At 39.9% G+C, this 23,145-nt stretch overlaps 1 protein-coding gene across 3 annotated transcripts in view; it reads left to right on the top strand.

Annotated features, from left to right (window-relative positions):
* The window catches only part of LOC124787825 (lateral signaling target protein 2 homolog), a 328,543-nt gene that overhangs the window by 290,339 nt on the left and 15,059 nt on the right, over positions 1-23,145 (top strand). For all 3 annotated transcript variants that reach the window (XM_047254758.1, XM_047254757.1, XM_047254759.1), the window contains 4 exons: positions 1,790-1,909; positions 2,354-2,550; positions 15,818-15,963; positions 21,377-21,519. In XM_047254758.1, the coding sequence (XP_047110714.1) occupies positions 1,790-1,909; positions 2,354-2,550; positions 15,818-15,963; positions 21,377-21,517 (604 nt within the window). In that variant the 3' untranslated portion in view covers positions 21,518-21,519. The remainder of the gene's footprint in view (positions 1-1,789; positions 1,910-2,353; positions 2,551-15,817; positions 15,964-21,376; positions 21,520-23,145) is intronic.

Raw genomic sequence — 23,145 nt, 5'->3', positions numbered from 1 at the left:
GGTGCCTTCTGGAATTTGTTTTATTTTGTCTGGATGATTAAAAGTCTCATGTCAAGTCATGTCAATCAGTTTGTTAATATTCAACAGTAACAATTTGGATACATCCACAGTAAAACACAAAGCAACTTAAACAAGTTGTTACTTACATATAGTCATTGAATGTCATTTAGTCCTTCAGTAAATCCAAATTCAGTCTTTCCTGAAACACCATGTCTTAGGCCAGGGGTTTAAGAACCACCTAGGGAAACTTTTCAGCTCCTTCTTCTCTTTACCTATGAAAGAAAATCTGCCCACAGACTTGTTGTAGTGTAGCACGTTTCTTTGATGGGAGTGGCTTAATGTGTGTTTAACATCTGGCTTCTCCTCGATTACTTCAAATTCACCTTACTTTTAATACCAGCCCAAGCACTGCCACCTGCAACAGCCTTGTACATGTTACATAATCTTTGGCTTAATCATGGCAAAATTTCTGTACACAAATCTTGCTGCACTTCTTCATATGTCTTCCAGGCCCGAATCCAGATAAGATGGTTATGAGTCCCATACAGAAAAGCAGTACTCAAGATGAGCTCTTACCAAGGACCAGTATGCCTTTTGCTTCCCCTTCCTTGAACAAACCTTCAAGATTCTCGTCACTTGGAAGCTGACCCTGTTTGCCTTGGAAACTGTGCCTATCACATGAACACACCAGCATAATTTGCTATCAAATATCACTCGTAGATACTTAAAATTAGTTGACATAGAGAATGAATATTCCTGTACCTTAGCTCAACTGTTATTTTGCATTTTCTGGAACAGAAACTGACAAACTGAATCTTGATTCCATTGGTACTTACTCTGTTTGTTTACCTGCTTCTCTGTTGTTGCAAGGCCATTGAGTCTCTCAATCCTGTAAGTGGCTAATTCTGTGATATACTACCAGATCATCTGCAAAGATTCTGATATTAGAGTGATTTGTGTGTCCATGTCATGAACAGCAGTCACAGCAAATGTCCATGTGGCATCTCCAAAAATTCCTCCTCTTTCTCTGAGACATCTTTCTGTACTGTTACCCTCTGGATTCTGCCCTGCAGAAACACATTTATCCAAGCCATACTCTGCTTCCATCCCAGCAGTTTGTAATTTATGTAATGAGACCCCATTATGGAGTTCATCAAATGCGTTGATGGGTCTAAAATCGTGCAGTTTAGTAGCCCCCCCCCCCCCCACACACACACACACACAAAACCCTCATGTAATGTGTTGCATCATTTATGTCAAGAAATCCTAATCCCTGTGGCAAAGCAGGTTACTTATTCCATATGAATATATTTTTTGGTATTGAGTGATGGGTGACAGAGAAATAAAAAGGTTTAAAAAGTGGGGAAATATTGAATTTGTGTGGTTACTTAGACCCATAGCTTTTGGGAAATATTAATCCACACTAGTAAAAAAAAATGAACATTTGATTATCTTTCCACTTTGAAGTTCAGCTTTCATTACAGCTGTAATGTCACATGCAGCAACATTAAACCCACGTAGTCATCCTAATATTGTATTTATTGGCTGTTGTCAACAAATTGAGACTGACTGATGCACTCCCAATTTATCTTCACTTCATGTCCTCCTCTTCTTTCACAACTCCAAGCAAAGAATATTGCCTTTCCCACACAAAAAATTCTAAACCTTGACAGTTTCACTGTTAGTGAAAGTCATATCATAGCTGTGTTCTTTACCATTTTTACACATTATAGAAGTGAAATAATTATTCTATATTCACCGCTATAAGCTGCTTGCTTTTCTTTCTCAGCTGTAGTATGAGCAGTGATACATCATCGTTCAACTCAGAGTGCCAAGATGATGAAGAAATTGCTTTAGCTATGCAGGCTGCGGAAATTGCAAATCGTAATGAAGCAAGGGCAAAATTTAGGTATGTAACATTATTGCATGTTGGTTACAACATAACAATTGTTACTACATTTTATACCCCCGGAGACTGTTCTAATGAATGTTAGTGTCTTTGTTCATTTGTATAACAGTTATGAATAGAACATAACACATTCTATAAACCTGTGGCAGTATAATGCTGTCGTGCAGAAAGCCTTTGTGAGCTTCATATAATGTTAGTGTAATTACATTTCCAAAAATAAAGAACTTAGTTATGTATAGTTTTATGCTTGCTATATTTCAGCCAGAGTTCTGATTACAGGACCTTGATTCCAGTGACTTTTGGTTGGTTATGTTTATTTGGAAGGTGTAAAAATTAAAATGTTTTTAAGTTTTCTCCTTTGGACTCTTGTTATTTTCATCTAATATAATGTTGCACTCCAGATCAGCTAGTAAGTACAGAAAGAATTTCTATTAATGTTTATAGGTCAAGTGAAGATTTGGTACATCGCCTCTTTGTTTGCATTGCTGGTGTAGCAGATCAGCTGCAGACGAACTTTGCTGGAGACTTGAGGAACATTCTTAAGTGTGTCTTCCTAATGAGTGCGTCTCAGACTACTGATAGCAGTGAGAGCTCAGACCAAGATTTACAGGAACAAGAATGCCCGTCTCCAGATGAAAATGGTGAGCATCATCTGTTGAAAAGAATACCTGTTGTGTGATGTTTTAGCTGGTAAAGTTTTCCTTGGAGAATTGATGTACATTTGTTAACTTGTAAAGCATCTGTTCAGCCATAACCATTCCTGGTAGTCTTATGAATATAAACATAGATAGGCCTGTAGGTAGTGGGGAGCAGGCGTGGTAATTACAACGATAAATAATAGCTCCCTCCCTTCCTTTTTCTCCTCCCTCTCAGGTCCAGTACTACTTCCCTAAACATCCACCTGACACCAACCCAATTACCTCTGTCATTATCAGTTTGACTGACTGACAGTTATGTTTTTTTGAAGGCCAGTAGGGGGATTCTGTGTGAAACTTTTTAGGGCCACCTAGGAGACTAGCCTCTCTCCAGCCAAACTCATGAATGACTTGTTCAGTTCAGATGTGTTGCTGAACCCTTCATATCCTTCAGAACTTTTAACACATCCTCCCAAATTCATTTTACTTCATGTTCCTCTTTCCAGTAAGCTACCTGACCTCTATCTTTCTTGTTGTGCAATAAGTTCTGCCTTCATTAAACCTATGAACAGTACTCAACACCAGCACTTTAACATGTGCTACCATTGAAAAACCAAGAAGTTATCAGTGGGAAGCAGTCACTATTCAGATGTGTAGGCTTCTGTAAGTTTTGCAACCCATTCTGTTGAAGGAAATGTAACTGTTGAAATAAATTTTGTTAATTCCTAATGATTTTTTTTTCTCTCTTCTCCCCGTCTTGTAATGATAAATTTATTGTAAAATAAGGCCATTTCCAGAAAAGGATTAACTTTAAAATAAACAAAGTGTTGAGACTCGCCGAGTTCTGGCTTTATTTATTTTAATTGTTGCAGCATTTTTGCTGTCTCCGTGACTTACAATTTACTTCAATCGCACACAGGATATATCAGCAGCTTAGTCAAGGCCCTTTCTTGTTTCTAGCTATCAGCCTAGGAGTAATGTGGCCAGGTGCTAGCTTTTATGAAGAATATAGTATTATTTTACACAATTGTTCTTTTTGAGCCATTAATTTTACATTCTCACCAACTCATACAGTGTTTAATAAAGGCATATCATGTCCTATTCAATTGGCCCATGTGCAATACTAGTGTGCTTTGCATAAATAGCAGTTAGCTGAAAGCTTCATGAATCACACCTCCACACCTAATCACAAAAGTCACATGTTCCTGTTATGCTTTCTAAACTTTTTTAATCAGCCACAAAATAGCACTCACCTCATCAGACAATATCACCGAGCACATAAACAGCTTTGTCAGTTTCTTATGGCGAGAGTCTTCATTTCCATTTTTGCATTGATTTATGTTTATCATTTTTATTTAATCAGTGAGGATATTGCAAAATGATACTATAATCAAAGAAAGATAAATACCTGTATACCTGCCTGATTCTAACAGCAAATGCCTATTACATCTTAAAGTAACTAGGTTGGCAATGAATTTTTCCTGTAATATAATGCTTTTAATGTTGTGACATTCTTAGTTTTAAGATTTTTTTTCAACATATCACAATATTATGAAAGACATTTCATCATGGCCATTGTCATTTTGAACAAAGTAATTTTGAATACTAGGCAGTGTCATTGTAAAACACTAAAGTGACTAAATTACCTGTGTTTCGAGTGACTTGCACGGTCCTCTTCAGAGTGGTTAACTGCTTTGTACTGGTGAATGGCTTCCCCTAGATACTATCTGTTTGTTTATCAGTCTTAGCAGTCACCAATGAGAGTTGCCTACCAATCACTTACTGGAGTGGCACAGGCAATAGCCTGCTGTATGCTATTTCACGCTAGTCACGTACTGGAGTTTTATTTCAGTTGGCCACCTGAGTTGCACAATCCTCCAACTCCATAGCAACAGCTGTGCAAATTGTCTAATGGCGTACTAGATACGTGATGTTTGTAGCTACCAGATAACCGAAATAGACATTATGTAGGGAAAGACATTCAACAATATGCAGCAGTTAACCAATCTGAAGAAGACCACAGCAAGTTGGTCAGAAAGTCAGTAATTTAATTGCTTTAGTGTTTTACAGTGGAGCAGCCTAAATTATTTTATTCAAAATTTCATCATCTGTTCAGTAGCTACAGTAGCTGTTGTCAGAAGCAGAGCCATATTTCACGCATTTCTAACTAAAGTCACAGACATAAGTATGAAAATATGAAACTCTCTCTCTCTCTCTCTCTCTCTCTCTCTCTCTCTCTCTCTCTCTCTCTCTGTCTCTTCTGTGTAGTGAGTAATAATCTATCCCTTTATTAAACAATGGAAGTCCTGGCAATTATAAAAGTATAATATGATGTAAACATGTATCGTATTCTCGGCCTTTAGTTGAAGTTAATTGAAATTTTTAAGAAAGCATCTGGTTCAGGTGATTAAGTGAATAGTTCATTACATGTTTTCTTTTATAGTTAGTTCTCTTTGTAATTAATATTCAAAATGCAAAAAAGCTAATGTCCCTTTGGTGTAGGAAAATCGTTCAGTAAATAATGATATACAGGACATAAAATCCCATCTGAGGCCTGCGATCATTTTTATGTTAATAGTTCGCTATCAATGCTGTACAATCGCAATAAAGTCATGAGGTGCTCAATTGACTTTTTTATTAGAACATGTTATGAGTTTTGGGATTACACCCATCTTCAGATGTCAGTTACAAAAAAGTACAAACCGTAAGTGAACAGCATACTCAACACGACTCAATGTTACAGAAAATGAGATCTGGTCATATGAGTTACATACCACAAAACTTCAACTCCTTCCTAACCAAGCCATAAGCTGGCCTCAATAGAAGATAGCCTAAGGATTCTGCATTTAGAACCAAAAGGGAAGACTTTAGATAACCTTGAAGATCTGGAGATCTACGCATGTATACAGCACGCTTTCCACCCAGTCTTTAATGAACATGCTTCCGGTGGGAACAACTGGTTTTTTGGCTTGTTTGAATGGATACTATTTTGAACTTGGTGTCTACTATCCCCTCATAAGTAGTATGCTAGTGAATTTTATAGGAGCTGGTGGTGTTCTGTGCATGTACCATTATGACAGGCTAGGTTTTTTGCTGTGTAGTTGGCTAGTTGAATGTCATACGGGGAAAGTTAGATGGACGGATAGGTTGGCATATATGGATTTGTTCACCACCTTACCCTTTGGGTGGTCTTTGGTGACACAGTGGCTTATTTGATTGATTTTAGACTTTAAAGTTTTAACATTTTTAATATTTTGTTTTTTGTTTTTTAAAAATCTAGAGCTCTCCGGTATCTGGATAGCATAGGTAGGACTCGGGCAATTATCGTGCCACTAGTTTATATAAGGAATGTATGATGTATAACCCACCTGTGTTTTGGGATTTTATGAAAATGCTCTTCCTCTCACCGTTAAACTTTTTCCATGTGGTAGAGGGGTGTAAGCTGTTGTTTGAAGGCTTCAGTTTGGGCAATCATGGTCCATAAGTGTCACTTGGCTGTAATTCGATAGGCAGATGGCTGCCGCCGATGTGGTTGCCATTGGCTTTAACATGTAGTGCCTAAGACATTTGCGTACACGAGCTGATCACAGGGTTTTAGTTTATGACGGATAATGTTGGCTATATTTAATTTGGCTTTTTTTGAGTTGTCAAGGCTGTACGCCTGGTTGGTTAGGAAGAAGTTGAAGTTTTGTGGTGTGTAACTCATATGACCAGATCTCATTTTCTGTGACATTGAGATGTGTTGAGCGTGCTGTTCACTTACGTTTTGTACTTTTCTGTAATGGATGTCTGAAGATGGGTACATCTACATCTACATACATAAGCCGCAATCCACCATACGGTGCGTGACGGAGGGTACCTCGTACCACAACTAGCATCTTCTCTCCCTGTTCCACTACCAAACAGAACAAGGGGAAAAATGACTGCCTATATGCCTCTGTATGAGCCCTAATCTCTCTCATCTTATCTTCGTGGTCTTTCTGAGAAATGTAAGTTGGCAGCAGTAAAATTGTACTGCAGTCAGCCTCAAATGCTGGTTCTCTAAATTTCCTCAGTAGCGATTCACGACAAGAACGCCTCCTCTCCTCTAGAGACTTCCACCCGAGTTCCTGAAGCATTTCCATAACACTCGCGTGATGATCAAACCTATCAGTAATAAACCTAGCAGCCTGCCTCTGAACTGTTTCTATGTCCTCCCTCAATCCGACCTGATAGGGATCCCAAACGCTCGAGCAGTACTCAAGAATAGGTCGTATTAGTGTTTTATAAGCGGTCTCCTTTACAAATGAACCACATCTTCCCAAAATTCTACCAATGAACCAAAGATGGCTATCCGTCTTCCCCACAACTGCCATTACATGCTTGTCCTACTTCATATCGCTCTGCAATGTTATGCCCAAATATTTAATCGACGTCACTGTGTCAAGCGCTACACTACTAATGGAGTATTCAAACATTACAGGATTTTTTTTCCTATACATCTGCATTAATTTACATTTTTCTATATTTAGAGTTAGCTGCCACTCTTTACACCAATCACAAATCCTGTCAAAGTCATCCTACAGTCACTCAATGACGACACCTTCCTGTACACCACAGCATCATCAGCAAACAGCCGCATATTGCTATCCACCCTATCCGAAGGATCATTTATGTAGATAGAAAACAACAGCGGACCTACCACACATCCCTGGGGCACTCCAGATGATACCCTCACCTCCAAAGAACACTCACCATCGAGAACAACATACTGGGTTCTATTACTTAAGAAGTCTTCAAGCCACGCACATACTTGGGAACCAATCCCATGTGCTCTTACCTTAGTTAGGAGTCTTCAGTGGGGTACCGAGTCACTCACTTTCCGGATGTCAAGGGATATGGCATCCATCTGATACCCTTCATCCATGGTTCGCAAGATATCATGTGAAAAAATGGTGAGTTGCGTTTCGCAGGAGCGATGCTTTCTAAAGCCGTACTGATGCATGGACAGCAACTTCTCTGTCTCAAGGAAATTCATTATATTCGAACTGAGAATATGTTCGAGAATCCTGCAACAAACCGATGTTAAGGATATTGGTCTGTAATTTTGAGGATCCGTCCTTCTACCCTTCTTATATACAGGTGTCACCTGCGCTTTTTTCCAGTTGCTCGGGGCTTTACGTTGGGCAAGAGATTTGCGATAAATGCAAGCTAAGTAAGGAGCCAATGCAGAGAGTTCTCTCTGTAAAACCGAATTGGAATCCCATTAGGACCTGACGATTTATTTATTTTCAACCCATTCAGCTCCTTCATAACCCCAGGGATGTCTATCACTATGTCTTCCATACAGGAATCTGTACGAGACTCAAACGGCGGTATGTTTGTACGATCCTTTAAGAGTTCAGCTTTCGTTTTGCTGTCTTCCGTTGCCAGGCCAGACTGATCAGTGAGTGACTGGATGGAAGTCTTCGACCCGCTTACCGATTTTACGTAAGACCAGAATTTTCTTGGGTTTTCAGCAAGATCCTTTGCTAAGGTATGACAGTGGTAGTGGTTGAATGCTTCGCGCATCGCTCTTTTTACAGCAGCACGAATCACTACTAACTTTTGCCTGTCCTCATTCTCCCGATCTTTCTTGTATCGCGAGTGCAACTGCCTTTGCTTCCTGAGCATTCTCTGAATTGCGCTATTAAACCACGGTGGGTCTTTTCTGTCTGTAACCCACTTTTTCGGCACATAGTCAAATTAAATCGGGTGATGCTGAGGGGATTAGATTAGGAAATGAGACACTTAAAGTAGTAAAGGAGTTTTGCTATTTAGGGAGTAAAATAACTGATGATGGTCGAAGTAGAGAGGATATAAAATGTAGACTGGCAATGGCAAGGAAATCGTTTCTGAAGAAGAGAAATTTGTTAACATCGAGTATAGATTTAAGTGTCAGGAAGTCGTTTCTGAAAGTATTTGTATGGAGTGTAGCCATGTATGGAAGTGAAACATGGATGATAACCAGTTTGGACAAGAAGAGAATAGAAGCTTTCGAAATGTGGTGCTACAGAAGAATGCTGAAGATAAGGTGGGTAGATCACATAACTAATGAGGAGGTATTGAGTAGGATTGGGGAGAAGAGAAGTTTGTGGCACAACTTGACTAGAAGAAGGGATCGATTGGTAGGACATGTTTTGAGGCATCAAGGGATCACAAATTTAGCATTGGAGGGCAGCGTGGAGGGTAAAAATCGTAGAGAGAGACCAAGAGATGAATACACTAAGCAGATTCAGAAGGATGTAGGTTGCAGTAGGTACTGGGAGATGAAGCAGCTTGCACAGGATAGAGTAGCATGGAGAGCTGCATCAAACCAGTCTCAGGACTGAAGACCACAACAACAACAACAACTTGTCCAATGCGTGACTTACAATATGTTTAAAATTTGCCCATAATTCTTCCACGTCCATCGTACCGGAAGTAAATGAAGTCGATTCATAATCTTGAAATGCGTAGCATGTTCTAATAAAAAAGTCAATTGATCATCTCATGACTTTATTGCGATTGGACAGCATTGGTTGCCAATTATTATCAGTAAATAATGCCTCTTCCTTTTTTTCATGGCCATTAATATGTACCCTTTCAGGTGCTTTTTAAATCTGATGTTTCTTTATCTTGTTTGTGATTTTCAAATAATTCCAGCACATGGTAGGGGCATAATGAACCATGCGATGGCCTCTAGGCAAGACATTCAGACACTTATTACAAGTAACATGCTGTGTTATTGACTTCTTGGTTGCAGCAGGGAGGGGGAGGGGGCCGCAAACTGCGGTTAATATCCTTAAAAGTTGGTGCGCAGTGTTGTGTTGTAATAACGGGTAATGATGCAGCTGATATGAGCACTGTTGGATGATGGGTAAAGAAAGTTAAAATGTCAGGAACTGCAGAAACTTAGCTCCAATAGTGTCCGCATTTGCGTTGTTTTGTCATATCCGTTGCTCCCAACATGGTGAATCACAGAGGTACCATTATTTGTGCAGACTGGTGCATCACAACCTGACAATGAGCTCTACAGCTATTGGTGAGCATTGGCAGTGTATGTGCAGTGACTGAGTGTATTGGTTATTCGAAGCATCGTTTTTTCTCTGCCACCTTATAGCAGTTGTTGGCTGATGTAGATGATGGCTTGAACACTGAGAAGGTTAATTTGAAGAGCAGTAGCAAAATAATAATTTGTGCAGATGATATCTCTGTTTTCCTGCAAGTGATAAGGTTAGTCATTCATCGATCAGTTGGCTGCTATCAAGATCATGGCTGGCAGTGTGCAAATTCTCTTCTAGCAGTGGTTCAGTTGATGGTTAATTAACATAATAAACAACAGAGGGAAGCTACAGACGGGGGAAAATATGTCTGCTCTGATAAAATCTACTGCATTGTTCCTCCATTGACACACAATGAAACGACAAGGTAGCCTGATACACAAGCCGGGTCCTATACCTCCTTGCTGCAAGACAAGAATGTAAATCATAACCATTCAATTACACTGAAGAGCCAAAGAAACTGGTACACCTGCCTTATATTGTGTAGGGCCACTGCGAACATCCATAAGTGCTGTAACTTGATGTGGCATGGACTCGACTAATGTCTGAAGTAGTGCTGGATCCTGCAGGGCTGTCCATAAATCCGTAAGAATACAAGGGGTGAAGATGTCTTCTGAATAGCACGTTGCAAGTCATCACAGATATGCTCGCTGATGATCATGCCTGGGGAGTTTGGTGTCCAACAGAAGTGTTTAAACTCAGAAGCGTGCTCCTGGAACCACTCTGTAACACTTCTGGACATGAGGGGTGTCGCATTGTACTGCTGGCATTGTGCAAGTCCATCAGGATACGCTACGGACATGAGTGGATGTGGGTGATCAGACAGGACGCTTATGTACATGTCACCTGTCAGTCTTATCTAGACATATCAGGGGTCCCATATCACTCCAACTGCACACATCCCACACCATTGCAGGGCCTCCACCAGCTTGAACAGTCCCCTGCTGATATGCAGGGTCCATGGATTCATGAGGTTGTATCCATACTCATACACATCCATCTGCTCAATACAATTTGAAACAAGACTCATCCAACCAAGCAACAACGCTTTCAGTCATCGACAGTCCAATGTCTGTGTTTATTGACCCAGCCAAGGTGTAAAGCTGTGTGTCGAGGAGCCATCGAAGGTCTGTGAGTGGGCCTTTGGCTCCAGAAGCCCATATCAATGATGTTCCATTCAATGGCTCACACACTGACACTTGTTGATGGCCCAGCATTGAAATCTTAAACAATTTGTGGAAGGATTGCATTTCTGTCACGTCGAACAATTCTCTTCAGTTGTCGCTGATCCCGTTCTCGCAGGATCTTTTTCCAGCCAGATGTCTGAGATTTGATGTTTTTCTGGATTCCTGATATTTACAATATTCTCGTGAAATGGTCGTGCAAGAAAATCCTCACTTGTTGCTACCTCGGAGATGCTGTGTACCATCCCTCGTGCACCAACTATTAGCACCACGTTCAGACTCGCTTAAATGTTGATAACCTGCCATTGTAGCAGCAGTAACCAATATAACACCTACACCAGACACTTTTTGTCTAATACGGGTGTTGCTGGCTGCAGCACCATATTCTGCCTGTTTAAATATCTCTGCATTTAAATACACATGTCTACACCAGTTTCTTTGGTGCTTCAGTTTATATGATAGGCACTGGATTGAACGATAGGATGTGAGTGGTGATAACATGGAGAATTTTTCTCACTAGCATGAAAGGTAACGGAAGCTCAAGCAAGGCACTTCAAACAGCTATTCCAGTATCATATGAAATAGTGCACGGTTTACTGTGTACTGGATGATTAGCAGCATAACTATGAACACTAATGAGTGTGAACATGGGAGATGAATTTAGTTACTTGCAACCTCATAAATGGAGCCACGTGTGGTGACAAACGGTGCCCAAAGCACGCTCTGCGATGCTAAGATGGCAACTGGCCTGAACTCGTGACTATCATGACTACTCACTTCCATTCAGTGCGATTGACTAGTCACAACTGGGCGATCATGGCGCCTTTTGTCACTTTTGTGGCCGGGTAGTCCTGAACACAGTAAGCTTCTGCTGACAAGAAGAGGCCCTATAGCCAACCTAACTAGCACTGCAATTACTGTTAGCTCCCTAGTGCAACAGTCAGCAGTAACAGCCCAGAGGCTGGAATTGCTAAAGAGGCAGCAACTTTTGCAAAAATGGTGGACACTCTCTTGTCTGTACCTGGCAAGTAGCCATGGCCTAAATTTGAAAGTAACAACTAGCTAGCCTCTGCCAGTATTCGCCATGCTGTGATATTGTAGAATTAATCAAATTAGGACCCAAAAAAATTCATCTTCCCCCATGAGCCCATAGTCCACTGTATCGGCAAGCCAATGGTGATATCAAATATCAAGGAAAAATAGTCTGATAATGAAAATTAAAGATAAATTATCATGACTTTTGAAATAACAGTTTAATCAACATGACATGCGTATGAAATGAAAGGTAATTTTCTGAATAACCTGAATCTGCTGTTAGAAGCATTGATTTAATTTACATGGTGCCCTCTCCCTTTGTCACTGAGCTGAACCATGCTGCAGTGGAGCTGGTGGCAGGCGTTGTAGACAGTCCATGGAAAGTCTGCAGTCTACTAGCTCAGCCCGCACCAGACACATGACCCTAGTTGTTTTTGTGACGTAAAACAAAACAGACAGACATCCTGTGCTGTTGGTTCTATGCCATGACAGATCTTAAATGGGTACTGGCAGCCTTTGGGTTTCTTCTCCAAGAAGATTGCAGACAAGCATTGCTGTTGGCCACCATTTTACTTGTAACTCTTAGCAGCCTATGAAGCAGTTAGATACTTCAGTTTTGTGGTGGAAGGCAATGTATTCGCTATATACATAGGCCATCGGCCACTGTCTGTGAAAATGTAACAGTTATGAAATAATTATTCCCAGTGCAAGTCATCTACCTAAATTTTATTTCACAATAACAAACTGACATTTAGCATATAAGTGGTTCAAAAAGTCTTCACCTCTGAATCTCACAGAGTAGTTAAAGGACCTGCTGAAAGGCAAGACGGCTCTGCACTTGCATCACATGCCACTGCCAGGTGCTGAGGAGCTGATAAACTGCAATGCGTCAGCAGCCCAACGGTGGCCACATGTACATGCTCTTCTGTGACAATGGGTTTTTTATTCTCTACATGGATTCAGCCAACTGGGCATTCACACTATGAGGGTGGTAGTAATGCAGCGTTATGTGTGACCCAGTATACAAGACTGCCGTACATGGACTCAAACCAGCATTCTCTACCAAAAGTGCAAAGTAATAACTGCATGTCCGAGGTCCACTCATAAGTTTTGACAACTTGGAGGCATGATTCCTGTGCCTGGACTTGATAGGATCTGTCCAAGTTGAACATAACCACCAGTACTTTGTCAAAATGATTGACAGTACGTCAGTTCGCTGGAGTTATTGCCATGGGAAACACAAACTGCCGAGAACATGGTGTGCACCTTCACCAGTGGTTGGATTTCACATTTTGGCTGTCCCCAACAAGTGACATCTGTCCGGGATAGGTAGTGGGAGGAAGATATCTTTCGTGCAATGGCCCATTTGTAAGAGGTACATCTGATAAGGACATCACCATATCATGCACCTGCAAACAGCATTTTTCAGCACCTACACCACTACTTGAATGCGAGTGTAATGTACCACACAAAGGATTCGTGGATTGGTGCCTTTTTGGCAGTGCTGTAGGGGTTGCATGGTGCATTAAAAGAAGACCTGAGGCCTTCCCAGCAGAGCTGGTGTAGACTGAACCTCTGCATCTACCAGGAGAGATTTTTCAAACAACCACCTGGCTCCCAGCACTCTGCTTAAGACTTCTTCGTGGAACTCCAGAAGCAAGTGAATGCCACACAACAGAGTGGAACAGTACAGTATGGAAAATAGACTACCATTATTTTCAAAGATTTGGCAATCACAGAGCACGTTTCCCTCTGACAGGGCACACAGCGCAGAGCGTTGAAACTGCCCTACTGATGCCCATATGCTGTTACGGGATGAAATGATGGGGACACTCCGTCTCTGCATTAAAGGGATAGACACATTAGTGTCCATTGATTGGTGCAAGACAGCCTATCTAAATGCAGATGCCTCCGAAATGCAGACGATCACTGGATGTAGAGCATCTTCCAGCCGCCAGCCCTGCAACATTGTTGAGAGCACTGCTGCCCACCTGGAAACTGACCAGCAACCTCCCATCTAGATGCAGTAGTCATCTTATAACATCAGCTGACTTCCCATCACACACACACACACACACACAATAACAGCAACATAAACATATTACAGAAGGAAAGTGGGGTTCCATTTCGATCCAGGAGACATTTATAGTTCAAGCCAGTAAAAACTTTTTTATTATTTATTTAGTTATTTATTTTAGATTTGTTCTCCATGTAGGGGTGTGGTTTAGCGACTACAGCTTGCAGGTCACTCCATACCTATCCGTTGGCAATGTTGTGAACAACCAACACTGGGATAACCGCATTCCTCAGCAGTCAGTATGCCACTGTGTGTCGCATCATGAATATTGACATGTGAGCAGTTACCAGACATGCGTTACGTAGCAATAACAAGTAAGACTGGAATAGTGTATATGATGTCAGTTTTGTGTTATATTGTTGCGTTGACAAATAAAACAACATTATCTTAAAGTGGATTGTACTATTTATTAAATGCCATCTCACTTCATATTGGTATGCACACTATCAATGCAGATACAATGGAGTAATTTTCACATACAATGGAGTAATTTTTCCTTGGATTGCTAGTGTTAGCTTGTATGAAATTAATATAATAGAAAGAAACATTCCACGTGGGAAAAATTATATATAAAAACAAAGATAAGGTGACTTACTGAACAAAGCGCTGGCAGGTCGATAGACACACAAACAAACACAAACATACACACAAAATTCAAGCTTTCGCAACAAACTGTTGCCTCATCAGGAAAGAGGGAAGGAGAGGGGAAGACGAAAGGAAGTGGGTTTTAAGGGAGAGGGTAAGGAGTCATTCCAATCCCGGGAGCGGAAAGACTTACCTTAGGGGGAAAAAGGACAGGTATACACTCGCACACACGCACATATCCATCCACACATACAGACACAAGCAGACATATTTCGGAAAATAAGACGACAGAAAAGATTTCGAAATGCAACAGTGACAATAACAAACGTAATTGTTGGATTCAAATTAATGATATCAATATAATAGAAGGAAACATTCCACGTGGGAAAAATTATATATAAAAACAAAGATGAGGTGACTTACCGAACGAAAGTGCTGGCAGGTCGATAGGTGTCTGTATGTGTGGATGGATATGTGCGTGTGTGCGAGTGTATACCTGTCCTTTTTTCCCCCTAAGGTAAGTCTTTCCGCTCCCGGGATTGGAATGACTCCTTACCCTCTCCCTTAAAACCCACTTCCTTTCGTCTTCCCCTCTCCTTCCCTCTTTCCTGATGAGGCAACAGTTTGTTGCGAAAGCTTGAATTTTGTGTGTATGTTTGTGTTTGTTTGTGTGTCTATCGACTTGTATGAAATTAGGGTGATTGGGATCCGTGGGTGAACCATGTAAAACGTGTGCTTTGAGTGTTAGACACATTTGGGCAGCCCATGCATTAGGATACACAGAAATACATCCACAATAGAGGACGACTTCATTGCTTCATTGCATTAAATAAAATTTACGTATATTTTTTTTCAAAGAAGTTAGTGTTCTTAAATTCATTATTGTCTTCTCATAACTTTAACATTTTATATGTTTCGTCCAGCTTTGCTGAAGTGAATGTGTGTCATCACAAGACTCTAATTGTTGAATCTCTTCGGACAAGTTCTCCGCAGACTGTCTTGTAATGTCTTTTCTCAATATGTCTTTCTTCCAGTGATGAAACTGTGTGAAAGTTACCAGTACTGCAGAATTCTGAATGTCCAGTATAACACAGTTTAAACAATTTTTTCACTTTAACAGTTCCAGCATGAATTTATTGTGGCCTGTATCTCTTGTTAGAGATGTTAGGGTTTAGTCTCTCAATCACTTCTAACTCCACTTCTTTTGAGTAACATTAAGTGTGTTGTGTACCTGTTGCCCACACGCAGTCTCTGATGGCTGTCAGTGTGAGGAAGTGTATGAGGACACACACTGTGTTTTGAGACAGAACAACCAACGCTCACGCCAACAGGTGTGGAGCACGCTGAAGAAGCGTGGGAGTCAGCAGTGGAAGCGCCGCCGCCATGGGTTCCTGACATCATGGCTCCCCGTTGTATGGCGTGTGCTGCCGCGTTCACTGTCGTCCGGCGCCGTCACCACTGTCGCAACTGTGGAAAGGTTTGTGAGACTGTACTTTTTAGGGCCATTAGTATATCTGTCCTCCCATATTGTGCTTGTAATTTTTTGCAGAAATAAATTAGAGAGACCTTAAGAAGAACGAATCTGTAGAAAAAGACACCAACTTCACAATGAATGCAGCGTTTTGAACACTTAAATATATATTTGTAAAAACAAAGATGATGTAACTTACCAAACGAAAGCGCTGGCATGTTGATGGACACACAAACATATACACAAAATTCAAGCTTTCGTAACCAACGGTTGCTTCATCAGGAAAGAGGGAAGGAGAGGGAAAGACAAAAGGATGTGGGTTTTAAGGGAGAGGGTAAGGAGTCATTCCAGTCCCGGGAGCGGAAAGACTTACCTTAGGGGGAAAAAAAGGACAGGTATACACTCACGCACATACGCACATATCTATTCCCTCGTACACAGACACAAGCAGACATTTCTTCTGAGTTTAATACACTGCAGATCTCCCTCATTCTGGCATAATGTCACAAATATACAATACAGTTTGATTGTTGCACTCCTTTCATAGGAGGGTTTTTAAATATTGCGTCAAATCGGTCACAAATGGATTAAAGACGTAACAAATTCATGCTAGTGGCACAATGGGAAGCTGTTTCCACATGTCCTCTGCTCCATATTAAAATCAATTCAAATATATATTTGTTTGCTTGTGTCTGTGTACGTGCGGATGGATATGTGTGTCTGCGCGAGTGTATACCTGTTCTTTTTGCCCCGTAAGGTAAGTCTTTCCGCTCCCGGGATTGGAATGACTCCTTACCCTCTCCCATAAAACCCACATCCTTTCGTCTTTCCCTCTCCTTCCCTCTTTCCTAATGAAGTAACCGTTGGTTGCAAAAGCTTGAATTTTTGTGTGTATGTTTGTGTTTGTTTGTGTGTGTGTCTATCAACATGCCAGCACTTTCGTTTGGTAAGTTACATCATCATTGTTTTTAGATATATTTTTCCCACGTGGAATGTTTCCCCTCTATTATATAAATATATATTTGAATTGATTTTAATATGAAGCAGAGGACATGTGGAAACAGCTTCCCATTGTGCCACTAGCATGAATTTGTTACGTCTTTAATCCATTTGTGACTGATTTGACGCAATATTTAAAAACCCTCCTATGAAAGGAGTGCAACAATCAAATCGTATTGTATATTTGTGACATTATGCCAAAATGAGGGAGATCTGCAGTGTATTAAACTCAGAAGAAATATTCAAAAAGCCAAGATTGTTCGTAAAGCATTTATTTTGATAACCAGTTTCGGTAGGACTACGTTACTATCTCTGGATCTGCAATGAACAGAAAGTAGTCAAGAGGATATTAGGTTTACAAGCCATGTAATAAAAATGTACAGAATGAATTGTCCACACATTTGGAAAATTAACGTACCTTATGCTATAAAAATTAACATAATCTCCTGATTTATGCTATGTTTTGTGTCACATCACATATACGCATGTGAAGATCATTACATCACTGGATATCAGCTTGTCAGATATAAAATAAACAGTGTGTACCAACAGTAGCTGAGTACAGACTGAGGTGCAGAAAAAACACAGCTCCATAAGCCTGCCAGGTGGCACTGCACTCATAGAATTTAGGATTGTTTTGTGTAAAACAAAGACATGAATATACAATATCGAGTAATTGTTAATATGCTAATTGAAAAAGAGCTGTCAAAAAACCATTACCATATTTATACAGAAAGCATAATTGAAATAAAAAACCATAGTGATATTAAAACAACAAATGTTTATAAAAAGTTGTAGGGGAGTCTTAAGACTTGGTTTATATAACCAATTTATGGCATAATCCAGTAAGTAATCAAGCCAAACATTCTTCGTACTCTATAATGTGCATCAATAAAACAGGCTCCAGATTGGCATATTTGTATTTGGAACAACAAACTTGGTAATTTATTCATGAAGTATTCAGATTTGAAGTATTCAGAATCTATACCTAGAAATTGCAATATAAATCTGTGGTGACAAAAGCCATGGAAAAACTCCTAATATCATGACAGCCCTCCTTATGCCCAGTGCAGTGCAACAGTTCGACATGGCATGGACTCAACACGTCATTGGAAGTACCCTGCAGAATTACTGAGCTGTCCTGCTTCAATATGTGTCCATAATTGCAAAAGTGTTGCCAGTGCGGGATTTTGTGCACAAACTGACCACTTTCAGTATTCCCATAAATGTTCGAGGGGATTCACGTCAGGCAATTTGCATAGCCCAACCATTGACTGGAACTGTCCAGAATGTTCTTCAAATCAATCATGGTGAGAAGTTATGCCCAAAATACAGTATTCTCTGCACACTCTTGACACTGTGGTTTTCGAAATGTTGAATTCCCTTATGATTTCTGAAATGAAATGTCCCATGTGTCTAGCTCCAACTAACATTCTGCATTTGAAGTCTGTTAATTCCTGTTGTGCAGCCATAATCACATTGGAACTTTTCACAAAATCACCTGAATGCAAATGTCAGCTCCACCAATGCACTGCCCTTTTATACCTCGTGTACGCGATACTGCCGCCATCAGTGTATGTGCATTTCACTGTCTTATGACTTTTGTTATCTCATTGTATACCATCCCCCCCCCCTCCCCCACGCGCGCGCGCGCGCGCGCAGCGCGCGCGCGCGCGCGCAGCGCGCGCGCGCACACACACACACACACACACACACATACACACACACACACACACACACACACACAGTCTTGGGCAACGTGCAACTTTCCTTTTCATAATATTGTTAAATAATTATTCATCATCAGTTTTCTGCTATATTAGCAGGTCCTTTGCCTCTCCATTTTCTGCAATCCATTGCTTCCTTCTTAAGGCTGCTGTATGTTGTACCGTCCATCATGTCATCCAGTATCCGAAATCTCTTCCTTCCCCGCTTCCTTTTCCCTTCTACATAACCTTCTAAAACTGTTTTTATCAGTCCATCATTCTTTCTTAATGCATGCCTAATCCAATTTCTTTTTCTTCTTTTTATTACATTTAGTAACTGTCTTTTCTCTCCCACTCTTCTCAGTACCTCTTCATTTTTTACACTGTCCATCCAACTTATTCTTTCCATCCTCCGCCATGTCCCCATCTCAGAAGCCTCCAGCCTTTCTCTGTCTTTCTTCCTCAAAGTTCATGTTTCTGCGCCATACAGAACAACATTCCATACAAGACATTTTATGAGTCTTTTCCTGAGTTCTCTGTCCAGACCGCTGCAGAAAATTCTCCTTTTCTTATAAAATGCCTCTTTTTGCCATTGCTATCCTTGTTTTAATTTCTGTGGTCCACTTCCAGTCGGTGTTTATCCTGCTTCCAAGATACTTAAAATTTTGCACCTGTTCTAATATTTCTCCATTCAGCTTAATTTTTATTTCTTTATTTCCCCCTAGTGCCAATACTTTTGTTGTCTTTGTATTAATTTTTATTCCATAATTTTTTTTCTATTAGCTTTAATGGTGTCCACCAAATCCTGTAATTCTTTTCCCTCTGTGGTTAGAAGGACCATGTCATCAGCAAACCTCAAACACTGTACTGTTCTTCCTCCAGTTTCTACTCCTTTGTCATCTAATGAGCATTGGTCAGTCATATTTTCCAAGTAGAGGTTGAAAAGGGTAGGTGATAGACAGCATGCTTATCTTACTGCTTTTCCTAGTCTGATCCAGTTTGTACTTTCTCCTCTCACTTTAACTGAGGCTTTTTGATTAAGATATAAGGAGTTTACAGGTCTTCTGGTTTTCCAGTCCTCTCTCTTTCCCCCCATTATAGTCACCAGCTTGTCCCAAACCACATAATTATTATGGTATCTTACATGTTACATGACTATCAATAGAGTATGATGTCTAGATACATCATAATGCTCGCTTGATGTGTAGGTTAATTTATGTTGTGGCTAGACATGGGGCATTAAACAATATAATTTACATCATAGATACAGTATAAGTTCACAGTTCATTATCTTTACATGCATATTCATGATGTAACATGATGCATAGCACATATGGAGAGATTATGTGAATTTGTAGAGCATAAGAAGTGTATGGACAATTAATTTTGTACTTAATTATACTTCCCTGTAATGCTATTACCCTGTCAACTTGGTTCTATCCACTGCAGGTCTGTGGATGGTAATGTAGACTTAACTGAAACCTGTTATCGAAATATACACTTTACTGGTGATCTTGGCCTTTTGAAGCTTTTCTTCTGAATATATTAACTCAAATCATAATGGCTGGTTGAGTGCATTATTTCTCCTGTCCTTCCCTTAGCCTTTCTGTAGTGATGGTGATGCCCCATTTTCCAGTCTCCGTAGCTGCTGACAAGGCACAGTATTCTGTGCATGATTTGCATCCATCAACTGTTCCAGGTGTCTAAGTACTATATAATAGTTGTGTTTCCCCCAGCCATGGGCTGCTCCAGCACAATTGACAGTCTTCCCTAGCTTCCCATATACCACTTACATTTTATTACACTGTCAGATGTCTTTGCTAAACCTTTTATAATAGCTAGGACCACCCTCTAACTTTCATGAAAGATATGATAAAAATGCCCTGGTATATTGTCAAGGCTTTTATAAACATTCTTTTATGAAACCAGTTTGACATAGTTCTTTGTAGAATAATATGGGGTTTGGGAGAATTGGCTACATATTGTGCACTATCTGCAACATGAAGATCAGCTGAAAAAGTGCATTCTTGGTACCCATTCTGGCAGCCTTACAAGTTGTGTTCGTGTGTGAATGTTGGTACTCATTCATTAAATTCCAGGTGGATTTCCAATCCTCATTTTACTTGTGTAGCCTGTGTATCTGTTGATCTGGTTTTCATCAGCTTATTTGCAATTGCGTCTTTTATGACACCGTCCTAAAGCCTGATAATATGAGCCATAATTGATGAAGTGGGAGTGGCATTAGAGACCATGCATTGAGCTTTCATTTGATTAATTGTTCAGCCATTGCATGACATAGCATGTTGACATGGAATGCAGTAATTCCTTGGCTTCTGTAAGTCTAAGTTGTCTTTAACATTGTAGAATAAGATGCTTATTGTGGCTAGTGGGCTTGCTGCACATTTAGTGCTATACTTCTACACAATTTTCTAAGTTTTCATGGTATACTACTATAAAACAGTGCTATTTGTAGTTGTATGAGAAAATAAACTGGAATATGTTATGTGTTTTGTAATGTGTCTGTAGCAGTGCAAATGTTGTAGCAGTGCAAATGTTGAGACACAGTTGAAAAAGCAGTTCAGACATTTATTCTTATTTTTTTGTTAATGCATTAGAATTTGTTTTGTTTCGTTCAAAATAATCCAATGTTTCATAGTCTGTTTACAGAAAATAATACTTGAAACATCATGAAATTTTATTCTGAATGTCCATAGGTTTTCTGTGCCCGATGCAGCTCCAATTCAGTCCCACTGCCGAGGTATGGGCACGTCAAGCCTGTCAGAGTCTGCAACCGCTGCTTCGTGTACCAGGTGACGCCATTCACATTGGAGGAGTCAACTCCTACACGATCCTAGGAGTAAGTGCTTGTAACAGCCAGTGTGCTGTTCATAATAACCACTGCAAAAATGAACATAAAGATGTCTTTGTTTTGTGATACTGAAAATTGAAGGAAATAAGGGTATAAACTTAAATCTAGAAGACTAGATACATTATGATGTGATGTAAACTTGGAAAACAAATACTAACATTTGAATTGTTCCATTCGCATGTTGTCGAGATTCTTACAGATTTGTTTTTATATTCTAGTGGGTTATGCAAAAATATGCATGCCTGCCTTAGTACAGAATGATCAGTAGAGGTTGAAAATACCACTTCAGTTGTAAGGTTATTTTTATTTTACAATGCTTAAACCACAGCTGTTTTCAGCCTCTATGCCCGTCATCAGATGTGATAGTGAAAAGAAACATGGGACTGAAGCTAATAATAATTTTTACATGTATTAGTACGTATGAGAAAACAAGAAAGAAGTACCATGTAACATATTGGAAAACAGCAGCCGCACTAGGTGTGGTAAAACCTAAGTCAATGCCGTAGTGACACCAGACAATACTGTGGACAAGTGCCTGGATAAAGAAATAAGCAATGAACATCAGGACATGTATTTTGTGCTGTGACCCCAAGTGCCATGAAAAGACACAGTGTACCACCAGCAAGTGCAGAGCATGGAGAAGTGTACACGAAGGAGGAAGCAAACTGGTAAACCTGATTGGCACAAGTACTGCCATCTGTTGATGGGAAGAACAACACGAGACCAACCAGCTCAACTGTTAACAATTGGAGTTAGTGATTTACATGCGAAATGGGAAAAATTTACAGGAAAGTTGCATGAAAAGCATTAAGAGTGGTAAATAAACTTATTGAACACAGGCAGTACAGAACTATAATAAAACTCCTGACTGCAAGCTGCTGAATTAAAGCTTATGTATAAACCTTAATTTTTTCCCCTTTCCATGAGTGGCATGCAAATTTGTGATTTATATGGGACACACAGATGATGTGGAATAATGTGCCACAGTCATGGGGTGAAAGTACATACACATGTGTCACTGCTATTGAAAAACATCTCACTACTAAACAAAATGAATGGTAGCTAAACCTTAAAATCCTTACTGCCAAAACCTTCTTTACCAATTAATAGTTAGCAGCAACAGCACCAAAGGAACATGTTAAAAGTAAGAGCAATTCAGAAACTGCTAACAAAAAGCTGGCAACTCGAAAAGGCTTATATGAGGTAAGATGCGAGAAAAATTTTACGTCTTGAATGACAGGCAAATTTTAATTTATTGAGTACAAAGATAATGATACATGATAACATGCCATAGTCACAGGATAAAAAATTAAAAATATGCAAACTTTTATTAAAAGAGGGCATTTTTCAGCTATGTAAAATACAAACTGGTCCTTGAAGTCTATACAGTAGGAAATAGGCATATGCCAAATAGTAGCTAAGCCTAATTAAGGGCCATGAAAAATTGTGAAAACACTGTCCCAGTGAAGAAGTATATATGTGTCATGAACAATAATCAGAAGCCAGAAGATGTGTCACATAGAGAAGCATTGTCACTGAGAATACTGTTGTTTCTAAATGGGAAATACTGTGTTAGTTGGTGACTGTGATTAAGTGATAGACTACAGATCCCTT

This window comes from Schistocerca piceifrons, chromosome 3 (assembly GCF_021461385.2).
Source record: "Schistocerca piceifrons isolate TAMUIC-IGC-003096 chromosome 3, iqSchPice1.1, whole genome shotgun sequence".
NCBI lineage: Eukaryota > Metazoa > Arthropoda > Insecta > Orthoptera > Acrididae > Schistocerca > Schistocerca piceifrons.
The sequence above is the reverse complement of the archived record's forward strand: the minus strand, read 5'-3'. Positions and strand labels throughout refer to the sequence as shown.